At 34.1% G+C, this 25567-nt stretch overlaps 2 protein-coding genes across 6 annotated transcripts in view; one reads left to right on the forward strand and one right to left on the reverse strand.

Annotated features, from left to right (window-relative positions):
* LOC119633972 (hormone receptor 4) overlaps positions 1-25567 on the forward strand; it is a 58816-nt gene that overhangs the window by 33120 nt on the left and 129 nt on the right. For 2 of the 5 annotated variants that reach the window (XM_038027877.1, XM_038027858.1), the window contains exons 2-5: positions 20849-23519; positions 23584-23732; positions 23791-25350; positions 25405-25532. In XM_038027877.1, the coding sequence (XP_037883805.1) occupies positions 20854-23519; positions 23584-23732; positions 23791-25350; positions 25405-25532 (4503 nt within the window). In that variant the 5' untranslated portion in view covers positions 20849-20853. Of the gene's footprint in view, positions 1-759; positions 2053-2525; positions 2568-20848; positions 23520-23583; positions 23733-23790; positions 25351-25404; positions 25533-25567 lie in introns of those variants that run through there. The other 3 variants (XM_038027849.1, XM_038027839.1, XM_038027868.1) reach the window with 3 other exon arrangements.
* The window catches only part of LOC119634001 (putative GPI-anchor transamidase), a 62513-nt gene that overhangs the window by 12176 nt on the left and 24770 nt on the right, over positions 1-25567 (reverse strand). The window lies entirely within an intron of this gene.

Raw genomic sequence — 25567 nt, forward strand, 5'->3', positions numbered from 1 at the left:
TTACGGCCGAATATAATTTGCTTACATGTTTTATACAATATTCAATTCCGCTGAGACTAAAGGCATAAACTTTTAAGATGAATAATTTTAATGCGTTACAAATCTTCCGTATAAATGGATCATCTCCCAGTGTAGGAGTGCATCACGATGTAGTTACAATTCTCTCTCCCTCTCTCTCTCTGTCTCTCTCTCTCTCTCTCTCTCTCTGTCTCTCTCTCTCTCTCTCTTTCTCTTTCTCTTTCTCTTTCTCCCTCGTAAATTTATGTGTCTTGAAAAATTTCCTTAAAAAAAAAATTTTTGATATCCGCAATCATGGAGACCGATTATCAGGCCCGCTGAACCAGTCGAAAATATTCGACCCCCAAAATGATATTTCCCTAATACTCAGCCATCTTAACAAAGACTGCCAAAGGTCTTCTTATAATCTTTCAGTTCGTTTATCATGATTCTCGCGCTAAAAATTTTAAAATATCGCTTCTAAAAGACGTCTTGTGGGTTGCGAAGCCCAATTTATAGTTGTATTTAAAAACCCTTAAAGTCAATAAGAACCACTAAATTATTAAATATTAAAATTTGCATTTATAGGAATCGTGGAATAATTTTTTAATAAAAAAAAAGAAAAGAAGAAAATTAATATTCTAACTAAACTTTTTAAGATTGCAGAGAAGATATTTTAATATATAAAAATAAGACTTGAAAAAATATCTACCAGAATTTGTTTTTGCTTTTAAAATTATGAATTTTCTAATATATTTACCAACTTGATGTGATTTCTTAAAAAAAAAAAAAAACACCGTATAAAAAATTGTAATAAGAAGAATGACTTAACAGTATTGAAAGGAGACAAAAATCAGCAACATGTTGCTCAAGACCATTAGCCAAACAATATTATTTACAATAAATATAAAAAGAAAAATAATTGAATAAATAAAATTAACATCTGAAGATCTTTGAACCAAATGAGTGTGGATCAACAAAATCAACAACACCAACAGCAGCAGCAACAACAACAACAACAACAATTAACGCCCATTGAATTAACAATTAAATCGAATAATAATAATAACATTGCAACTGATAGTGAGACAAAAGATATAAAAAAGGAAACGACATCATCCAATACAACAGCATTAGCATTAGCGTCAGCATCAGGATCAGGACCAGCAACAGCGACAGCAACAGCATTAACAGCAGCTGGGACAGGACCCGTCACATTAGAAGGTGATCATCAAGTAGAGCAAAAAGATGAGGGACAAATTAACAAGCAAAATGGTCAACATGATTACCTTAATGCTGTAAAACATAATGGCGATCATTTTATGAAAACTATTGAAGAAAATGCGAAAGAGGAAAAAATTAAACATGAAAGAAATGAAGCAACTGAAGATATCCATAATGACGATGATGATGATGATGATGATGACGATGGTGATGATAATGGTGATGTTGCGACTGGAAAAAAATTAACAATAGTTGATGATCAAACCGATATAAATGCTGCGTGCATTATAAAGACTCCATTAAATAAAACGTTATTGAAAAAATGTAATGGCAACGGTACGGGAAATGGTAATGGAAGTGCACAATCCCTAAATTGTTGTGGCAATCATCACCACCACCACCATCATCATCATCATCATCAGCACTACCAGCAACAGCAACAGCAACAGCAACAACAACAACAACAACAACAATTAACACAGCAAACAGTAGATAATTTTCCAGAAAATTATGACAATTATGAACATGAATTTGCTACGCCAACAACAACAACAACCACAACAACAACAACAACAACAACAAGCACCACAACACCAGCAACTACATTATCATCATCATTATCAAACGTATCATCATCATCACCATCAACATCACTAGCAACATTGACGTCATTAAATGTTTCAACAACATCGTCGTCATCATCAGCATCCGGAACATTGACATCATCTAATAAATGCCAAAAATGTCAAAATAACAACAACAACATACACTTCAACAATTTTAATTGTTATTATCGTAAAAAATTAACGCGTATGCCATCGTCATTATGTCGTTAGTATTTTACACACATCTAATCGATGATATTATTATATTTTTTTTTTTTTTCCTATTCTCCCAAACCTATTTATATAGCAAAACCTTGATAATAAAAAAAGAACAAAAACGCACGCAATTTACCTAAAAACAAGAAAAAAAAAAAAACGAAAAAAAAAAAAAAGAAAACAAGAAAGAAAAATACATAACAATAACAACCAAATTGGAAAACTCATATATGTGCAAAAATTTTCACAAAAATTCTTATAAAAACTTTATATAATTGGCTGAACACACAAAATTTAAGCCCTAAACCTATCCCAGCGTTCACCTAACTCTACTACCATCACTATCGCCAGCAATCAAAAAATCCAATCCAGCACTGTACACTGTCTTTCTCTAAAAATAAAAAAACAAGAACAACAAAAAGTTTTTTTGGTTATGCATTAAAAATTTGATATTTTTTTTGTAACAAAATTCAAAATTTCCAACAACAATATTTTGAAATTACAACAAAATTATGACATCCATAGGTAAATTGTGCAAAAAAATACTCTTTTAAACCATTATTTTTCCATTTTTAATTTCCAAACCTTTTTCATCTATTTTCACCATATTTATGAATTATTTCCTTTAACTTAACTTTTTTACATATCTAAAAACATTTATATCATTTTTTTTAATTATTTAATTTTTTATTGCCATTGCATAATTCATCTTATTTAAATTTTTTTTTAGTTTTTGTGCTTTTTAATCACCACATAAGGCTTCAGTTGCTGTTTGCTAAAGCATCAGCGATATATGTGGAAAATTAATCCAAATGAAATTCATTATCCAGGTCAGCCCGTCCGTCCAATATTTTATTGTTTGTTAAGCACTAGTGATATCTTGAAATACATTGCTTCTTACCAAGAATGAAATTTTGCAACCGAATCAGTCCGTACGTCCGCCCATCCATTTTGCCTCTTACCATTTCTTAAGCGCTGATAATATCTTAAAATGCATAAGTGGGGAAATGAAATCTGCAGCCAAATCAATGTGTCCATCCGTCCGTGCTGGTTGTTGAACGCTAATGACCTCTTAAAATGCATAGATTCTTAACAAGATCGAAATCTGCCATCGAATGCATCCATCCGTCTGTCCGTCTGTCCATCAAGTCTCTCACTGTTTGTTAAGCATTTGTGATATCCTAGAATACATGGATTCTTAATAAGAAAGAAATTTACAGCCAAACAAGCCAAAGTCTATGCATCCATTCAGTGTTTACACTTTATATAGGGGTCAAAGTGAAATAAAAAATTAATTTTTGGTCTATAAGGTTTTTGTTTTATTCCAAGGAGCAAAATTGAAATTGGAAAAGCTCAACGAATAACAATAAATTACTTATAAATACAACGGATGTTATTACAATTATTCAAGCAGACATCTTTAAGGAATAATCCCGAAATGAAAATCTAAATTATTTAGCATATAGGTGCAGTGGAAATAGTGGGTCTGCGCAGTTCACTCTGAAACGAATACAACTTCTTTTACCTTTGTGTTCCTATCATGGAAGAATTAGATAGATCTATATAAGATTTATCCCTGTTCGTTCCGCGAAACCATGATATATTCATTCATTATCCGTAACCTTGGAAGTCTCCTTAACTATTTTCGTCAGTTAGTTTGTTTAACGGTCCTTCAGTCGTATATTGTTGTTATCACGCTCACAATGGCTAAAAAATAGTAATAAAAATCCATCTTCAATAAGCAAAAGATTTTTACCTTGAAATCTACCACCGATATTGATCTAGAATATAATATTTATAAATATTTTGAAAAGCCATTGGTCATTAACAGAGCATAGTGTAAAGACAGTCCTTTCAGTCAATTAACACACCTATGATGTGAATGAAAAACTTCTTGTACATATTGTTCGAAATTTTGAATGAACATCGAGGCGCGAATATATAATTTGTCTATTTGTAATGATATTATTCAATTTAATATTTCCATTTTTTTTTTTTTTTTTTTTTTTTTTTATTATGCATTTAATTTTTCATTATTAATAATATTGTTAATAATTCTGATTTTATTTTAATTTCTACAACTTATGCTTTATTAGAAAATTAATCTTGCGCTTGATAATGAAAATGGGTCAACTTTTTTTTTTCATTTATTTTTATTTCTATTAAAAATACATGCAAAAGCAATAACAGCAACAGCAACAGCAAGAGCAGCAACAATACCAATAACAATATACTTACTATACACAAAATGACAAATAAATAGTCAAACATGAAAAAACAAAAACAAATAACCGAAAATAGAAACTAAATGTATTTGTGTTTTTTCTTTTTTTCTTATTATTTTTTTCAAATTCATATATGTTCGTATATCACATGCATACAAACACACATAATCATGCATACATGCGCATTTAAGTGAATACCCGCATAATTCTAGCCGGCATTTAACTTGTCAACCAACGTGTGTAGTATTAAGAGAATGTGTTCTTCTATCGCTATGCATGCATACGTTAAGAGAGCTTAATATTGCATGCATAATAATAAAGGCAGTTCAGTCAGTCACAGTGGTATAAAATGCAGAAATTATTTATCAAAATAATATAATATAAAAAAAGCAAAAAAAATTCGATAAAAAAAATATATAAATAAATTTCACGCCAAGAGATCTTTTCATCTAAAGTCAGTCGAACCTTTTCTATCTATGCGCTCAGGTAATTAAGTGATTTTTTTTTTTCTTGTCATTCTCTATTAATTGTAGTGTACCGCAAACTACTGGAACTTCGCTTAATACAGTTCCCGATGTGACGACTTTTCAAGATAAGTTCTTTTGCGGATTTTTCGAAACGTTTTCATGAAAAATTAATGCACAAATAAATCTCGCGGTATTCAGTTTTATTCTAACTAAAACTTAGTTAAGGGATTAGCTGTAGAATTTTTTTTAATTTAGATTTTCTTCCAGTTAAAAATGTTAACTGACAAAATAAGAAAAAGAGGGAATACGTAATAAAAACATATGCCTAAACAAATGCACAAAACAATAAGTTAAACAATATTTAGTAAAATATGTATTGCGGAAGCCCAAATAATTTAACTGCAAGTTAAGATTATCAGTTAAAAAAACCTATTCAGTAAGAAACTTTCAATTAAAATGAATATATTGAAGACCATCCTAAACATAAAAGTGCAGGTCTTAGGTTATGTAAAACAAAATATTATACATATTTTTAAAAACAAAATGGGGATGTGACTGCTTTCAAAAAACAATGCATTTGGCCCTCATTACCGTACCGCTATAGGTCACGGTTTTGCACCTAGAACAGCAAATAAAAATGCAACTCAAAATGTAATAAACACAACTTGAAAATTTTTTCGATTTTTGAAAACATCGTTTTTTTTTTTCTTTTTATTTTGGAAAAAGAACACAAAAGCGATAAATTTTGATTTATTGAAAAAAACGTTGCCGGGTATGCTTCTTAGGCATTTTTATTGTTAAACAGTATTTGATATAGTATTTGATGGAGTATGAGAAACTCGACCGAGAAGAGTCAAATTTTTTGCTTCAATTACGACCATCTTCGGCAAATCAAATTTGCTAGATCATATAAAATATTACTCCGTCATTCATTACTAATGAGTTGCAATTGTCGTGAAACCGTCTTCTACCCAAGTCAAAATTCAATTAATTTTTGCCAAAGATAAAATACAAAATTAATCTAATGCGAGCTCTCGGTTACCAAGTGAGGCGCCACCTCGGACATATGCGCCTGCACAGCTATTCAGCTATATTCGAAAAGTCAAATTCCTGATTCATTTAGAATGTATTCGGCCGCAATTCTCTTTTTACAATCATTCTTGTATATTTAAGCGATCTTTTAAACGATTAATTTAAAAAAAAAAAAACCAAAAAATCACCCAACAATATTTCCAAAGTATTTTGTTAATTGCGGTTGTGTCAATCGGACGATAAGAGTTACTTTTGCACTGACCTTTCATACAGTTAATCTATAGTTAGCATTCATTGTTCGATTGGATACGCTGATAGGATTTGAAAAAAATACTCAATTGTCCTTACAATGCGTGCAAAATATATATATATATCATATAAATATATAGCTCAAATTAGTTCGGACCGGTTCGATAATGTAATTATCAAAAATCAAACCAAGGTGTTCCAATACATTTATAATAACTATCAAATCATTATTTGGAATCAATTTGCATGGCAGGGTATTCAAAACTAGATTCTTTTATACAGTAGAAGATTTTGAAAAAAACTGTCTTGTTTAGTTTATCATGCTAAGATATAATTCTTCGCCGATATTTGGCGAGAAATATTATATATTGAATATTATACTAAACTTTATAATTTTCATCCAGAGATCGTAGGTGGCGTGAGGTATTAAAATTATGATTGATATTCACTCTTCTCAGTTTTCAATTATGCTCTGCACTAGCACTTGATAAACTGATCAAATCTTTGTAAGTCACTGAAATCGTTGTCAGTTGATAGAACGATGCCAGGAGAGGAGAGACTAGCAGCGAATTTATGCAATCATACGGTGGCGTAAACGAAGTCGAGAAGACAAGGGTGGAGGACTATGCAAAACGTACTTGAAATGGAAATCAAAGCAATTTCAAAATTAAAATATTTAAACAATTCTCCAAAATGTATCAAGACCCTTGAACGAACGTAGGCTTCGATATATAAAATCATATTCTTTGTTTTGAGGTTATGTTCACAATCTTATTCTAATGGATTCTGGAGTCTCTAATAATACACCTTTTTTTTTTTTTTGTTTTTTAATTAACATTCGAGTTACGACGACTTGTTGACGAACGGTACAGCCAGTATACCATTTTTATAATAATGACTTTGTCACAATTTTTTAAGGTCTACATTTACATTTCATAAATCGCAGAGATCCAAAAAATGAAGATATTTCCATGATTTTTTTATTTATTTATTTATTTTTTTTATGGCCAATTATTTACACAAGATATGTCTGCTATAGATTCGTAACCAGGGTGATGGTTAGGGAACAAGAAGGACTAGGGTATGACCGTAACTTGAGAGATGAGTGGCCGATCAGTAAGTGTTATGCCTTTATCGATCGAAAATTCTGTATAGCTGCGGCTATAAGCCAAATTTAATTAAAGTATGAGTTACCTCATTAGAAATTGAATCTGGATATGGTGACTTGATACTCATGCTTCTTATGTCAACAAAGCGATGCATATATTACGCGCTGTTGTTAAGCACGTTGCGAACACCTTTTGCTTAAATATCAACTTACAACTTACGTCTAGCTTGGTGCAAAGATCGGCCTACGAACTCAGAAGACAGTTCGTACACAGCGATAAGTTTTAACTTAGGAAAGATAAGAAATTAAGACTGGGTATTGAAATCGTACAAAGATTTCTAAAGGCTGAAACATTAAAATACGCACATTGAAGACAATCGTCCTGCCAAGTTAGCCTAATGGCTTTTTCAGGAACTATGAATGAGGCACGAGAAAGGGTAGCTAAGGGTACGTCGACAACATCGGACGTTATTGACATCTAATCGCACGAATTGAGTTATTGAGCTATTGAAAGAAAGCAAGGGGACGAAAACAAAGTGGAATTGAAAATTACTCCAGGGACTACAATAGGGATAATAAGTACTAATGTAAGTTAGTTTGCTAAGTATAGTCTCTTAGAGTCATAATCATTTTCTTTACGTTTTGTCAAGTAATTTGATTCGTCAATGGACTTCCATATTATTCGGTTGTTTTTTGTTTTTTCTTTAAAAAACAAATATATTCAAAATTTATTGATTTTTTGTATAGGAGAAATGCCACATAGATAATGATATTAATTAAATGGAAGAGGAATGGCTGAAAGAAGAATTTTTATTATCCATTGTTTTTTTCAATTTTCGCTACGCATTACGAAATGTTAATTTGTGGTTTAACAAAAAAAAAAAAAAAAAAAACAAAAAAAAAACATTAGATTAACTCAACCTATTTGATGTTCCTATCAGCAAAAGTAAATAGAAAGGGACTTTAAAGAAAAATTAGTTTAAATATCTAACAACAATATTACGATTATTTATTTTTAATTAATACCTATCTGCACAACGATAACCTGCCATTAAGGAACTGAGAGTTTTTTTAGAGTTTCCAACCAGAAAAAAGCTGTTAAAATTTTTTGCAAAAACAAAGTAAATAAAGAAACGGAGAAAAAAAAAACAAATTGTTGAAAACTATATGCAACTTATTATTATTATATTTCCTTTGGTGTTATTTATTTAAAAACGTGTGTAATTGTTTACACACGTTGTAAATTTTTTCTTCGATAAGGTAAAAGGCAATAAAACACATTTCAAGCACTTGAAAAGAAAAGGTTAATGAACTTTTCATATGAGTGGATGGGAAAAAAATTAAATAAACCATTACACCCAGGTATACATTGATAAGGAAATTAGGTGAAATGTAAACAAGAAAACAGATTACGCGTCTAGCTAGCGACGAAAGTATTAATTCCTGATTGCGATTTTACATTTTTTCCCCGGAATATAACATAAAGCTATGCATGCGTTAATACTTACACATATGTTATTCACTTATGAATACGAAAAAAGTAAAATTTTAAGCATAAATTACATATTTTCAATTAGTTGATAGTTTTAGTTGAAAAACACTGCAGTGGAATATTTCACTTAACGCAGTTATTCCTATACCAGCTTTTTCAAGTAGAACGTTATAAGATAAGAAGCCGAAAAATGATTCGATTCGAAACATTTTCAATAGCGTTGGTCACTGGGCCAGATTTCTTCAGAATATACCATACTTATAAACTCTAAGCTAAGAGACAAGACGGACTGACGAAGAGAGAAGCTTAAATCGACTCGGCAAGTGATTCTGAAATGAACAGTATAATAAAAGGGTGTCTATCTCAAGCCTCTGCGGATATCGCATATATCCGTACAAACTTAATGTTCCCGTGCACCATCACAAGCCACGTAGGTTAAAGATGTTTATTTTAATCAGATATTTACAGAACAGATTTCGCGGTGTACATGAAGTTTTAGATCTTTTCTTTGCTTTTTTGAATAATTTTGCAAAGTTTGTCTATCACAACCTGCTCTTAAAAAATATTTCGTTTTCTTCTTTCTTTCTTAAAATTTCACCTTTGCCTTAATTTATGCTGGTTTGCGTATAAATGAAAGGGAGTATATATAATAATAAAAGTTCACAATATGCATGTTAGAAATTGATTAATAGCTTCCTTTAAAAGAATTAACTGAATATACGGTATCATATGCTGGTTCAAACCAAGGTAACCGTTGCTGAGAAATGATATCGACGGCAAGTAATGCAATTAAGTCTCTGATTAACACGTATATTGACATGTGTACCGTTTTCGGTACACGATAAAATGGATTTATATGCCAAATTAAGTTTTTATAAAATCAGATATTACAATTTTATTGCGACGTAACACTAGAACACGTAGAACACTATTAGATACGTACACCGTCACTGAATTTATTAACACGAAACAAAAACGGTACGCGTGCCATGGGAATTATGTTTACTCATAAATAGCTCGGCAGGAAATGTGTTAACGCATTGTGACAGTGGACTTCGAGAACTATGAAATGGTCCATTCTGATTTATATGCAAATATGCGTTTATCGGACGACGACGGGAGTTAAAAGGAGAGCAGCCAATGACATCAAATCATTTTCATTGTAAAAATACAAGCCCCCTTACAATCGACTTTCTTTAAGTCTGATAAGTAATGACTCTTTATATAGCACTGAGATTGGCACCTAACGTTTTATGTTTGTTTCTGAGATATAAAGGAAGTACGCACGAGCAACAGTTGTTATCTTATCCTTTAACAATTAGGCATAACGTAAAGTATTAGAAAAAATATTTGCCCTTGAAAAATAGTAAAAAGTGATAACACCTCAGTCATTCTCTCGAGAAATATTCTCATATCTTTTATGTAATGAAACACGTAAGAGTTCTCGAAAATATTAAGTTTTATGTAAGTGAAAAAGTGCAATTTTCGACCAAAGAAAAGACACTTTTATTAATAAAAAAATGTTTTAAAAAATCCTACGTATTTCACAAGAGAATGTTGTTTTGAAGATTCTGTGGAAAAATTCGAATAAAACAATTGAAAAGTTGTTTGAATTATGCTGCTTGCCGACTTCTAAAAACTCCGTTTCGAGATAAGTACATTTAAAGTTTTGACATATGTTGTACATATGTTTTTTTATCACAATAGTTTTTTTATTATTTATTTTTCTATTAGTCTGCGGTTCCACCTTCATAAGACTGCCCTTTACAGTTCAAATATTCTTCCTCTTTTCTTGAACACTTTATGCTACAACTTGTTGTTTTTGCACCGTCTATTAAAGACCGTTACGTTTAGAGTCGATTTCAATACACAAATTGTATGATTGTATGATCTGCCAAACCCTGATAGTTATTAGAATACAAGATTATACCGTTATTAAAATTACACGCCGATATGTCAGTCGGTATGTCCAAGGCATTTTGCTTACGCAAAATCTCAAAATTTCAAGGAAAAAATTCTTGATAGGTAAAAAATCCCTTTCCACGTATTCTAGAAGATTCAAAGCATCTATAAAGCGAAAAAAAAATCAATTCTTTGAAAAATTATAATGGTGTACCCCCTCTTAAAGAAACCGAAATTAATACATATACTTATATATACATTTTTTTTTTAAAGAATCTTGACAAGTCGTTCGAAAATAACTCACTTCTGACACACACACATATATATGTATATTTATTAATGAATAAAATCGAATATTGCAAAGAAAACACAAGGAGAAAAAATATCTCCTTCTCGCTTAGCGTTAAGGACTGTTGCATGTCGATATATGCAGAAAATTCGTTACAGAAAGTTTGTATTTTTAGGTGCTTGCATGTATTATGATCACTTTTTTATCGTGAAAATTTATTGAGAAAAGTTCGCATAATATATATATTAATCAAAATATTTTGCATCATTTTCGGCAACTTTTTCCCATCTTTCTGGCAACACAACGATATCGTATCGAAAGAAACATATAAGTTTGGCGGCGATCCAATTGGTTATAAGAAGACGCTATGTGTTGCGAGTGCTATGGGTGAGGCGGAATTTTCCAATCGATCTGCAGCAGTGACCGAGTGTTGTCATACAAGAGAATGCCTTTCCGTCTGTTAACCGCTATTGCTGGTCCTTTCTGGAAGAATACATCGTTCAATTTGTTCAAATGCCGTCGTACAGTAACCGTTTCATTCAATTGTGGCATTTCGTAATAGACTACATCTTGCTAATCCCACCGTATGTACAGCAAAATTTTATGATCATCAATAATCCGCTTCGATGATGAAGTCTATGACTCCACTGAACGTTTATTTTATGTAGAGAGAGGTGTCAGTTATCAAATTTAACCGCACTTCACCTTACTTTATCATTTTCACGAATAGATGTCGCTGATCGAAATACGTGCAAGCACCTATTAGTGTAAATAAACTTATATATGCATAACAAAACTTCCAAATTCATTGCAGAAGTTATTTACTGAAAAAACTACAATATTAACGAACTGTTGACTTTTTATCGAACGAAAAGCGACAAATTAAAAATTTACAGGAAATCAAACTTGAAATAATTCTCAGGCCTAATAAATCGATGTCATTAGCTAACTGTTAGTAATAGTTTTTTTTTTTTTTTTTTTTTTTTTTAAATAATTTTCTTATTATTTCAAAATATTTTCACGCAAAAAAAAAAAAAAAACGTTTATTTTAATTATATTCTCAAGCAAGCAAGCACAAAAATGTGAAAAAATGCCAACTCATCTAAATTAAACGACTCTACAATTGAGGTAAGTGTGCGCACAAAAGTAATATTAAAAAAATAAAAATTCTCTTGTGCAAATACCCGAACCGACCTACACCAACCGCTTGCATATTGTATAAATTTCTATACAACTGACGTTTTTTAATCTACAAAAAATATATATGAACGCAATAAACACAAAAACAATTTTACAAAAATTATCAAATCAAACATATGCAAGCATATAAGCACTAAGAATATGTATGGATATCGGCAGCGATGGAGTGTATAATCTTAATATCAATTAGAGAAAAATTGCATTTGCTAAGAGAAACTAATAAGCGAATATATATTAATAGCAAAAAGCAGAAAAAAAAAAAAAAAAAAAAAGACAAACTCAAGAATAAGAAATAAATCCTTTTCGAAAGGCAAATGTACGAACAAATTAAGTGATTTTCGAGAAAAGAAGATACAAATAATAAGCGATCCAAGAAAATGAAGCTTACTTGTTAAAGAGAAGATAACCTATATATGGGCATAAGAGAGCGGAGAATTAAAGCGTAGTAAAGCCTACGATTTATTAAAGCGTATGAGTCAGAAAAGTTTCTGCAGTGAACTCAATGGGTGACTGAGTCTCTAAAGTATATGAGAATTTCGTGATAGTAAGAATTAGAAATAAAATTTCAATTAACAAAAAAAAAAAAAAAAAAAAAATGGCTTTTTTTTTATTTATATACATTTAACAAAACTTTAAATCTCAATAATCGATTATCTAATAAAAAGATATAATCATTCGCTCCAATCAAATCGTTATTATTTGTCAAAGGCAGTAAATAGGTGCTTTCTACGTATATGAAATCCTATTTGATTTTCAAAATAATTTTTAAAATAACGAGAAATTAGTTTTCATCTATCATCATACGACATAACTCAGGCATCCCTCAAAATTTAGTTTTCTGTACTCAACGTCAAAAGACGTCATAGGTTTCTCAGAAATCAAATATTCAACTTTTTTTTTTAATCAAAAGACATTATTAAAAAAAATTAAATAAAAAAAAATTTATATTTTCATAAAACCTTGGCAGTGAAAAGCAAAGTAAAACTTAAAGAAAAAAAAACATACATATATATATATATATATACAAAGAAGACTAGCTATATAAGGGTATAAGAAAACAATAATGTTTGGAGTCGAATTTCGAATGCGCTCCATCTTAAATGAATATATAATAAATGTATGTATATTTTATATATTATTTAATATATTATTATATTCATCTTGTGGTCGAATCTTTTATACTCGAAACTCGTATCTTAGAAAAAAAAAAAACAAACTCGAAAAAAATGAAATTTCGTTAATCTTTATAATAAAGGAGGCGTAGCCGAATTGCTATTTTCGTATAAGCACTGCACCATTTGTTATAGTGTAGCAGTAATAAATAAAAAATCAAATGAGAATGCGGAACTGTAGGCGTGTCCTTTGATTGTTTTGCTCAATTTTTTCTCTACCAACTTACATACAAAAGTCTCTAAGACTTTTAACTTATATCGTCATTTTCTTTAAGGGAAGAATGTTGATGGTCGTCGGACGTATAGACAGACGTTTTAAAATTCGAATAAAGGCTTCTTCTGCATGTTTCGATAAAAGCTATATATACTCGGTCCGCGAATTGGGACCATGTAATATAAGCCTTTACAGGTAGTCTTCACAGATGTCTACGCGTGCAAGTTCCTTTTACTTGGAATTTATATTAAAAAAACTTTTACAACTGATCGCTAGAGAATGGAATTAGGAATAAATTTCCAAAGCTTAGCTCTGTCGCTTGATTGGCTGTTTAGTAGAACAACAGGCCTATAAACCGATATAACTGACATATCGGTAAAGGTATGACATTTACCAATTGCCTACGTATCCAGTTAGCTACGGCCACTTCATATCTACCTCTCTATTTCCCTAGTTTTTTCTGCCTATGACTATGTTACACGTATAAGCGACATCGCCCAAGTGCTTGGGGATTAAAATATATAAAAACCGAATAAAAATTACTATTTTTTTTTCTTAGATAGCAATAGGCAATGTTTTATCAGTCGCACGAGCGCAGTTCTTTAGGGTCAGTCGCTAATAGACGGATAGACATATATACGAGTAGCCATAAGGACAGCTGGAGGACACTACGAATACTGGATGGACAGATGGACTGGTGGTGGATAGGTGGAGAGTTAAAAAGAAGAACGAAAGACTCGATGGGATAAACTAAAGAAGTGCCAAATAGGCGGTACATACACAATAAAGCATATAAGGTGGAGTTTATAAAATAACAAGCAAACATATAACAGCCAGACCGTCAGATGAACTAACGATTAGACAGATGGACGAATAAGTGGGTGAATCAATTAACGACCAGACGGACGGATGAATGCATAAAAACGCATAAAAATTAACATGCGAAGATTTGAGGGGACAGATCGAGGGATGTATTGAATGGCTGATGCTTAAGCGAGCAAACGTAATAATGAAAAGATACATAAATGGATAAGCGATAAGACGAGTAGGCAGCCAGGTGGACAGAAGCATAAACCAACAAAGAATCTAGTGTATCATCGCTCAGTCGAACAGACGAGCGTCTTAAATCGAGAAACGATTTTCTTGCGTTATAAGAATTTTGATACACATTACGGACTGTTACGAACGGTATGATAGCCACACTACGAGCATTGATTCCATGTGTTACAAAAATCACTTTCTCAAATATTTATGCATTTATGTATTTATTTATTAATTTTTTTTTTTTTTTTTTTTTTTTTAATTTCTATTTTATTATTTTATTTTATTTCTTTCCTCTTCTTAATATATGAAAAAATTTTAAAACGCAAATGATTAATGACGCGTTTAAGCAAACACTAGTTTTGATATGTTTAAATACACACACAGACAGAAACAATGGAGTTAATTTATCGAATGGAACGATTTACTTTTGAACAACGGGTATCTGCACAATAAATATGAAGTAAAAATTTGATGCAAATAGATTGAAATGAATAATCAAATTAATCTAAACTTTATCGTATATACATGAAAGACATGAAAGATTCTTTAGTCACTTAAGCAAAGAAAAGCTCTTTGGTTACATTTATTTTAATCTTTCTCTTTCCTTAAAAATGTTCTTTCTTCTTTTTTTTTTCTCTGTTTGTTGCATTTTTATTTTATTTTTTATTTATTTTTTTATTTATTTAATTATGTATTTATTTTTTTAAGTAAATTTACTTATGCAAGACATACTACTACCAATAATATTGAAATAAAACCAAAAACAAAAATGAAATGATGATAAAAAAGAAGAAATATATTATTGGCCTATATTTCGTATACATATATATATATATATATATATATATACATATAGATATGTGCATATGTATGCGTATATATATATATATATATATATATTTTCCTACAACACTTATGAATAAGTAATGCCAAAAAATCTACACTGATGTATAAACAAAAATATAAGCGAAACTTCCGCATTTACTTTAGCAAGCAGCAACAGCAGCAGAGGTCGTACAAGCGTACTTTTATACATGCATACATAGATACCTATAAAGACTCAAATGCTTGCACTTAATAAGTGCTCCCTAAACATATGTTGAGATTTTATATTTCTTCTCCTTCTCCGTACAAACACACGCAACGCACGCACTCACAGCCACATGCTTGATTTTTCTTCGCATTAAGCAACGTTTCGTATCCTACAATATAGTATAGTTACAGCATATTGGAGAGAATGTGCTTCTTCATATATATATATATATATATATATATATATATATATATATATATATAAATATGGACATATGTGTTCGTGTGTGTGTGTGTGTGTGTGTGTGTGTGTGTGTGTGTGTGTGTTTAGGCCAATTTATGATTTTAACGAAAATAAAAGAAAAGAAAAAGCAAAACGACAACAACAACAACAAGAAAAAGGTAAATGTTTCCTTCACCTTTTATTTTCTTTACAGATCATTGAACTACAACTACAACAGCAATATTTTGTAGTTCTACATAGCTTTGAGTTTTCGTAGTTGTTATTGTTGTTGTTGTTGTTGTTTTTTTTTTTTTCTTTTTCGTAGTTTCTTTTGTACATATATAAAGAGGGAGTGAACTCTTCGCAATATCCTAGCAAAGTGTTGCAGGTTATTTTCATAAACTGTTATTACGTTCCGTACTGTTGGGTCATTGAATGTTTAAGTATAGATGCATACATAATAATATAAGTATGTAAAGCAAGCCTTTTTTCTTCTTTATATATATTTAAGAATTTTCTCAACATTTTGACACAGATTTTTGATAGGAAACAACAAGCGATGAAATAATTTAATTAAGTCAGGAATATAAGGAAGCCAAAGAGAAAAAATGGAGGTTACGTATCGCACACTATTTGTATATTTCGATTTACGTCAACGAGCTTGTAAGGTTAAAAAAAATTTTCATAAATACTAAAAGTGACTCAATTTTTGGTGAACTCAAATCAAACTTTATGCTGCCAGTCTCTTCCCTTTCGTTTCGTTTTTTTATTGGGGGAACGCAAACTATGTCATAATATCTTTTTATGTTTTCCTTCTCCGAAGCTTTAAGAGATTTGTGGGAAATTTCATTCATCCGGGCCTATACATTTTTAAACTTTTCAAAATTGCTATAATTAAAAGGCGGAAAAACTTTTGAAATTTTCATTTACGGTTTATCTGCTACCTGTTAAATGGCTTATGCAGATCAAAACTGTACGCACACGGGAAGTTGGTAGAGTCATTAATTTAAAATCTGCTCAGTGTCATCTAACGTCTAACTAAATAATATGTCTCATGTTTCATGTTATTTACGGTCCCGTAATTTAAAGATGAATTTCATTAGTCGAGAAGAAATGTTGAAAGGAAGCCACAAATTCACCGTACTCCAAGAAATCTCCTGATTCGTAAATAATGCACTTTATTCAAAAAATTGCAATAAGTGTATTGATTACACCGTTTCCCAATAGATGATTTTCGCCGCATGAAGCGGTGGAAATACACAGATGCTTGGGTGCTTGTCAACATAACCCCATCGAAACATAAGTCGACTTGTGTTCGCATGGTAACCTCGTTCCTGATTGAAAATGTCAGTTTACGAACTAAACTCCTCGTCATTTGGGGTAAATTTAAATTGTTATGAAAAAATCTGCGTCTAAGACTCATTGAATGCTCTCAAATGCTATGGACGAGACCGGTTTTATTAAAGGAACGTGCGCAGTATTATTGCTTCAAGAATGATGATTTCGATATCGAAGGTGTAATTGGTGGGACTAACTGAACGCAGTTCTATTATGAGCTGTTAAAACCCTTCTGAAACAATCGCAGGCGATCTGCATTGAAAGTTATTAATACGTTCGGTTGGCAACGCTAAATGGGAAGCCCTATCCCATCTGTCATATTCTCACGACATTGGTCGCTCCGACGAGAAGTCAAAAATTGGCTCAATACCTGGATCGACTCAGAAGATGAGCAGTTTTTCACCGCCGGATTCGTATACTGCCCGAAAGATATGGGAAAGTAGTGGCCCGCGATAGACAATAGTTCGAATAGGAAATGTAGAATTTTTCACAACAAATTCTCGAATGCCGAAGAAAGAAAACGACGGAAGCAAAATCATATACCTAATAGAAAATCTGCTTGTCTACGCTAGTTACATTTAGCGGGTAAAAGAAATAAAAGAAAAAAATTCTTCATCTTTCGTTTTAGACAAGCAAGAAGCAACTGCATATTTTTTTCCCGGCTCTTGGGGAAATGTTCAAATTAAGCCAAATCGAAAAAATGAAACCCGTAAACACAACAACAAACAACATTATCAAAATTTTAACGAATTGACGATTCTTTTTAATGATGATATAGAGAAGGTAGTAAAACTTTCAAACCAATTATTTGTTTGTTCACTGTGCGACTTTGCATCTTCATTCACAACACGATCGCTAAAAAAAACGGGATTCAGGAAATTTTATGAAAAAAAAACTGTAAAGAATTTCAGTATGTGTTTATTGCATGTATATATGTATACATATATATGTATGTATATAGGCATGTTTATGTATGTATATATATATATATATATATATATATATATATATGTATATTTATATATAGGCATATATATGTATACATTTTGCTTTTTTTTATATACTTTATGTTGAATTTTATATAATCTATTTAATATATTTAATATTTTTTGCTTATAAACATTTATATGTGACTTTTATACCCATCACCGAAAGGTGATAGGCATAATTCATTTTGTCAAAATGTTTGCAACGCCCGGACAAAGTACATATAAATTGACAATTCTGAATCGCTTCAAGCATGTCCGTCTGTCCGCCAGGGCGTCTATCCGTCTGTGTAATGTCTATTGTAAGCATTCTCCTCGTTGCAAAAATGAAGCCGTCAAGTACAACGTTGACAGAAGCATTGAAAGTTCTTACCATCGCGTTGAAAATAGGAGAAGCTTACAGTGCTTCGTAAAGTGAGAACGCCTCTGTTTTTCAAAGACAGTAAGAAATTGGCGTTTTGATCATTACTCAATTTGAATGCATATTTTAAGGGCGATGCCGTAGTGCATATTAAATCATCTGGAAATTTCTTCACATTTTTTTCGACGGGAAGATGTTGATGCCTATATATATACATATATAACTCTCACCTGATTGTCTCAAACGGTCATATGCTTAAAAAATAACATTTCAGCTTACATTTTTTGTGAAGATAGTTTTCTAATTCTTTGCTTGTGTAAAAAGTTATATTGATTGGGAAAGGAATAAAATATCTGAAGATATAGACTATATGCTTTTTTACTATAAAAAAACAAAAAAACGATGCAATAAAAAAATTTTTTTTTAAGTTTACTTTGAATAAATTCTTAGCCATTTTCAAAGTCGAAAGGAACCTAAACATGTTGGTCTGTTCGTCTGTACATTTGTCCCTCTACCCAGCTGTGTAGTATCTGTGGTAAACATTCTCCGCTTAGGGAAAATGAATATATCGCCTACAAATTTGCAAAAACGTTTGAAAGCGACGTAAAGTTTCCAATGAAATAATCAGCCGCGCTTAACTCGCCTTATAAAAAGACTTAGCTATTTTACCTTTTTTCTCTTTTTTAGGATGTGATGGCCTGAAATTTATTCTGGGGAACCATCCATATAATTTGAAAAAAGAGAACGATCCTTGGTCAATGCAAAATGTATAAAATATTTTTAACCGAAAGTGGTTCAGATCGGACGACTTGTTCGATCACTTCCCATATAAAGCCTCATTGTGAAAAGCCGCTATATGAGTAGCTGTAGTGCGGTGTAGGGTATTTGATAGTGATTTTACTTATTTTATTTTATTTGTGCTAGCTACGCATATAGAATTGTCCAATTGCCATATTTTTATACTTAACATTTCCGAATTTTTCTTTCATACTTCTAGGCGCATTTACTAGTTCGAAACTTATTACATATATTATTAAGGTTCATTTAAGAGACAAGTAAATAATTCTGCTGTTCTCTCTGCAAGCTTTTCAGCGGCTCTTTGCACTCTTACATTTTGCTTTCAAATCCTGGGCTTAAAGATGTATCCTAAGGCGGGCATAGTTTTTGTCTTAATCCTTTTATTTTTATTTTTTTATTTTCTTTGCACCGTTCTGGGCTTCAAATATTTCACCATAAAAACTGACCTTTACTAAGAATTTTATGATTGTTATTCATTATTATTAATATATTTTTTATTTCACCTTCTGTGTATTCTGCGGTTGTTATATTTATTTTCTTCAAACACATACCTGAAGCAGTTTTGTTTTTCAATTGTGTTTTTGTTATCTGTTTTTTTTTTTTTTTTTAAATTTTTATGCTCGTTTTTTTCTTCGCACATAATTTGTGTTTTTAAAGCTTACTTCCGTACAAGTTTTTTTTTTTCTCTCTCTCGAAAACTTCATTTTTAATGAATCTACAATAAACAACAACAAAAAATAAAAAACAAAATAAAAGCACTTCGAAGTCTATAGTTTAGCTGCTTAGCTATATGCATTTTTATATAGAAACATGTGAAAAAAAAAACAATAAAATAAATAATAATAAAAAAAAAAAAAATTTGCATTTAATATTGTTTTCCTGTTGACCTCTAAACAAATAAAAATATTATAGACTAAATCATACATTTAGCAAAATAATAACATTAGAAACATTCCAATGCATCAGACTCTGGAAAATATAACATAGTGACAATAGAGAGAGGATCGCATACCTTAAGAATGTCCGTTACGCATGCCTAACTGAATATCGCACAGAATTTTCTTTTGAGAATTTTGACATATTGAAGATGATTTTGGGCAAATGCACTCATGCACAAAATTTTTCTAAAATAGATCACCTTAATCAAAAATTTCGCAAAAAAAAAAAAAAAAGGGAAAACATTTAATGCCCTCCAATGAATAATTGTGTCAAATCTTCCTTTGAATTTTTTGGAAACGTATTAAACTTCTATACTTGCCAGCAATAAGTTGACCCTAAATGAGTCTGATTAAAAGACGGCGTCATCAGATAAATGTTCTTTTCCATGCTGTACTTTATTATGTAACTAAAATAATAGCATTTCGAAGAAAAAGAAAGCGAAAAGAAGATAAGCAGATTTAGCGCCGATAATGCATACTTTAAGAAATGTTTTAATCAAGTATTAATTTTTTACAACGCTTGCGACAGGTCTGAAAAATTCATATGAATAACTCATAAAAGTGGAAATAATACAAGACATAAAGCATGCTCTTTTCCGACAATTTCAATTTTATATTCGAGTATGAGAGAAAGTTATGTCTATCTATGTGTGTATATGCGTGTAAATTTTTATAAATAGTATCAGTTGTTATCTTAGTTTTTCTCACATTTTACTTATCTATTGATAATTTTCAGGAATTATGACACTGAGCCGTGGCCCGTACAGCGAGCTCGATAAAATGAGCCTCTTTCAAGATCTAAAACTGAAACGACGTAAAATTGACTCAAGATGCAGCAGTGATGGTGAATCTGTAGCCGAAACCTCCACTTCGTCACCCGATCTCTTAGCACCGATGTCACCGAAAATGTGTGATAGCGGTGGAGGTGGTAGTGCCGGTAGCGGTGGAGGACCCGGTATTAGTAGCGGCGGAACTGTTGTAGCTGCTTCCCTGCCCATGACTACTTTGGCGGCTACCTCTTCAGTTACCACCACAACTTCAACTGCTTGCTCGGGCGCCATATTACAAGAGAAAACGCAACAACAGGTATCTGCTGAAGTGGTGGTGGCGACTGCTAAGGCGGTAGCGTTAGCGGTAGCAGCTAAAAGTGAACAAGCCCAACAACAGAAACAACAAGAACAGACTGATTTTCATACATCGTGTGGTGCAGTGACGGCGACGGCAGCAGCAGCCTCCACAATGATGTCTCCTCCACCACCGGTACGAACTTCACCGGCCGTCAGTTCTGATCTCGACACCATGAGCACCATGGATCGAAGAACACCGAACAGCGCTAGGGCCACTCCTACGCCACCTCATAACAACGGCAACGCCAGTAGCAGTAGTACTAGTAACGGGGGCGGCAGTAGCAGCAGTAGAGCCTCACCTGACTTTATAGATGAGAAAATTGCCACAGCATCCGCTTCTTCAGTAATGCCCTCAAATGGTTTACCTACAAATGTTGGTAATACTTCTGCAGTTTCAGCATCAAGTAGTGGTGGTAGCATGAGTGTGATACGTTCGGTTAAGGAAGAACGAATTTTGGCATCTCCCACGCGTATGCTGTCTTACCAACAGCAACAACAAAATGCTACTGCTGTAGCTGCAACTATGAAAGGGCCTACACAATCGCAACAGCATGTCACAGTGTTGGTGACGCCTTCCCGTATTAAGTCTGAACCTGCCCAAGCGCCCCATTCGCCATATTCCTCTGCCACAAGTGGATCTGCCTCTGCTGCAACCAGAAACTCTCCATCTCCTCTACCTGGTGTGTCCAGTAACCCTTCTACAACTCACATGCACCAACCACCAGCTCCGCAACCTCATCACACACCTGCAGCAGCTCCAGCACCGCCCATTGTCACAACTCACCATTTGCATCAGCAGCTTACTCAACCTCAAATGCGTAAAAGTAGTCCACCTACGGACTTACAGCTGCCACCACAACATCACCATCTTCTCAGTCAATCCATGCAACAACTAACGCAGCAACAACAATTACAGTTGTTGCAGCAAGCGGCCGCTATGTCACGACAGAATATGCCAGGTGCTCGAGAGTTGTCACCCAGCGCTTCCATGTCACCAAGTTCAAGGCATTCATCGTCCCAATCGCCGCAACAGCAGCATTTAATGCCGCAACAAATGACGGGCGGTCACAACGTACGTATTAAAAAAGAGCCCACATCACTGCAAAATCATTCGGGAAATTTTGGCCCTACTGTTAGTGCCGGTCAACGGCACCACTCTCCGCATCACTTTATGCAACAACAGCCAGCAACTTCTCCTCAACAAAGCTCTTCAGCACCAGCACCACCACCACAATTACCTGCCCAGGCTTTAGGCAATATGGCCCAAGCTCTAATGCATCCCGCTTCCTTGCAATCTTTGAGGCACCCGAACCGAGATGCAGCAATTTTATTTCGTGTAAAAAACGAGGTGCAACAGCAGGTTGCTGCAGCAGCAGCCGCGGCAGCAGGCTTACCACAACTGATGCAACCGGGGGCAGCCGCTGTTGCAGCTGCTGCAGCTCAACGCATGGTGTGGGTATCTAATGCTCGTATAAATGGGGTGAAACCTGAAGTTATTGGTGGTCCGTTGAGTAGCATACGTCCAGGAGGACCAGGACAATCTCCGTCGCCACATCATTCCTCTTCCTCAACTTCATCCTCTCAACTATCACCGCAAACACCCTCGCAAACACCGCCCCGCGGTACACCCACTGTTATTATGGGAGAGAGTTGTGGTGTACGAACCATGGTGTGGGGATATGAGCCTGCGCCACCTTGCTCCGGATCAGCAGCAAGTCCATCACCGAATCCCCATCATCTCCAAACAAATCAGCAATCTAATCAACACCAAACCCATGGGCAAAGTGGGCCCGGAAATGTTAGTAGCGGTGTTATGGGTACTGGAAGTGCGGGATCCAATCCTTCACACCATACAACGCAGTCATCTCTAAATCCGGGTTCGTCACCCTCAGCAGGATCTCTTACGCCTACACACACTCCCGGGCCTTCTCCGCAAAATAATGAAGAAGCGGCACAGTTATTGCTTTCGCTAGGTCAAACACGAATACAAGACGTCCGCAATCGACCACCGCATACGTTTCGTACACCGCATGCTCTGAATATGGAACGTCTCTGGGCTGGAGATTATTCACAACTGCCACCAGGACAGTTGCATGCCTTGAATTTGAGTGCTGCCCAACAGCCTTGGGGATCGTCAGCAGGTGGATCAAATACCACAGGTTTGTCGCGAGGTCTTGACGTTTCTCACGATCCTACAGATGAAGATGATCAACCGTTAGTATGCATGATATGCGAGGATAAAGCTACCGGTTTACATTACGGCATCATAACATGTGAAGGGTAAGTAGGACGATGTGAAGAATAAATTGTTCATTTTGTGTATCTTCTTTCTATGGCAACACAGTTGTAAAGGATTCTTCAAGAGGACCGTGCAAAATCGACGCGTCTACACATGTGTAGCAGATGGGACGTGTGAAATAACCAAAGCTCAACGTAACCGTTGTCAGTATTGTCGTTTCAAAAAATGTATTGAACAAGGGATGGTACTGCAAGGTAAGTTAGTATTACTGTAAAAAGAACCAATGGCTGATTATGTGGTTAATGTTTTTAGCGGTGCGTGAAGATCGAATGCCTGGAGGTCGAAATAGCGGCGCCGTCTATAATCTTTATAAGGTCAAGTATAAAAAGCATAAGAAGAACAAACAACAACAGCAACAGCAGCAGCAACAACAACAACAGCAAATGCATAACCCTCATCATCAGCATCAACAAACGTGTCACAGCCACACAGGACAACTTTCACCCCATCACCACCAAACACATATTTTTACACCGCAACAACAACAACAATTGCAACAGCAACAATTTGCGGCTGCTGTTGCTGCTGCCGCCCATCAACAGCAAAGTAAACTGTTGGGTGAAATGAAACCCATGTTTCTCAGTAAAGAGCAGCAACAAAGCATGCATTCGCCTCACCACCATCAGCAAACAAGTTCTACACTGGGACCACCACCAGCAAGTGCACCAGCACATCACGCTTTTGCAGCAGCTGCGGCCGTTGGAAGTGGTGGCTTACACAGTCCACTCTCAGCCTCCTCGTCTCCACATACTAACCAACCCCTTCACCATGCAGCGCCACCCCAACCGCCTCCACAACAACACGTGCCTCGTCCACAAGGTTCGCCAGGAGCAACGCAAAGGCCGAGCACGCCTTTAGAGACTGCCATTAAGTTACCCTCGCACCTAGTTAACGGTACCATACTGAAGACTGCCCTGACTAATCCTAGCGAAATTGTGCACCTGAGACATCGTCTAGATTCGGCGGTAAGCTCTTCGAAGGATCGAATTATCACATATGATCACGCGATCGCCATGATACAAACTTTAATAGACTGTGACGCCATGGAGGATATAGCCACATTGCCACATTTTTCGGAGTTTCTTGAAGACAAATCTGAAATCAGTGAGAAACTGTGCAATATTGGCGACTCCATCGTCCATAAATTGGTTTCGTGGACCAAGAAGTTGCCTTTCTATTTAGAAATACCCGTAGAAATACATACAAAACTTTTGACAGACAAATGGCATGAGATACTGATACTGACGACCGCAGCCTACCAAGCTTTACACGGTAAACGTCATAGTGGAACAGCGGCAACGAATACAACGACAGCGACTTCTAGTGGTGGCACTTCAGCGGCCGGCAGTTGTAATACATCGTCCAATTCCTCGACGACCTCCTCATCCTCTAGTTCTTCCTCACCTACGCAACATAATAATCACACATCATCAACGTCGCCACTACACCCACACCAGCAGCAGCAACATCATTCACATCATGTTCAGCAGCACCATGCGCAAGGCCAACCACATCACCAGTTACAACAACAACAACTATTACAGCAACAGCATCAACTTCACCACTCCCAGCATCACCACTTGACGGTGCACAAAGATGATCCAGAATTTGTAAGTGAAGTGAATGCGCACCTCACCACTTTACAGACCTGTCTTACCACCTTGATGGGTCAACCAATAGCAATGGAACAACTGAAATTAGACGTCGGACACATGGTGGATAAAATGACGCAAATCACCATCATGTTTCGCCGGATTAAATTGAAAATGGAAGAATATGTATGCCTAAAAGTCTATATTTTACTTAATAAAGGTAAGTTGTGCATAATACAGATTTGATAGACTTATCAATTTTTTCAAATTTTAGCAGAAGCGGAACTCGAAAACATCCAAGAACGTTACATACAAGTGTTGCGCACTTATTTGCAACATACTTTAGCTACAACCCAAAATCCACAAGCCCGCCTTAATGAATTACTTTCCCATATACCAGAGGTAAATATGAAATGAATTTCTTGAACTGTATATTT

Source organism: Glossina fuscipes, unplaced genomic scaffold (genome assembly GCF_014805625.2).
Source record: "Glossina fuscipes isolate IAEA_lab_2018 unplaced genomic scaffold, Yale_Gfus_2 0, whole genome shotgun sequence".
Classification (NCBI taxonomy): Eukaryota; Metazoa; Arthropoda; class Insecta; order Diptera; family Glossinidae; genus Glossina; species Glossina fuscipes.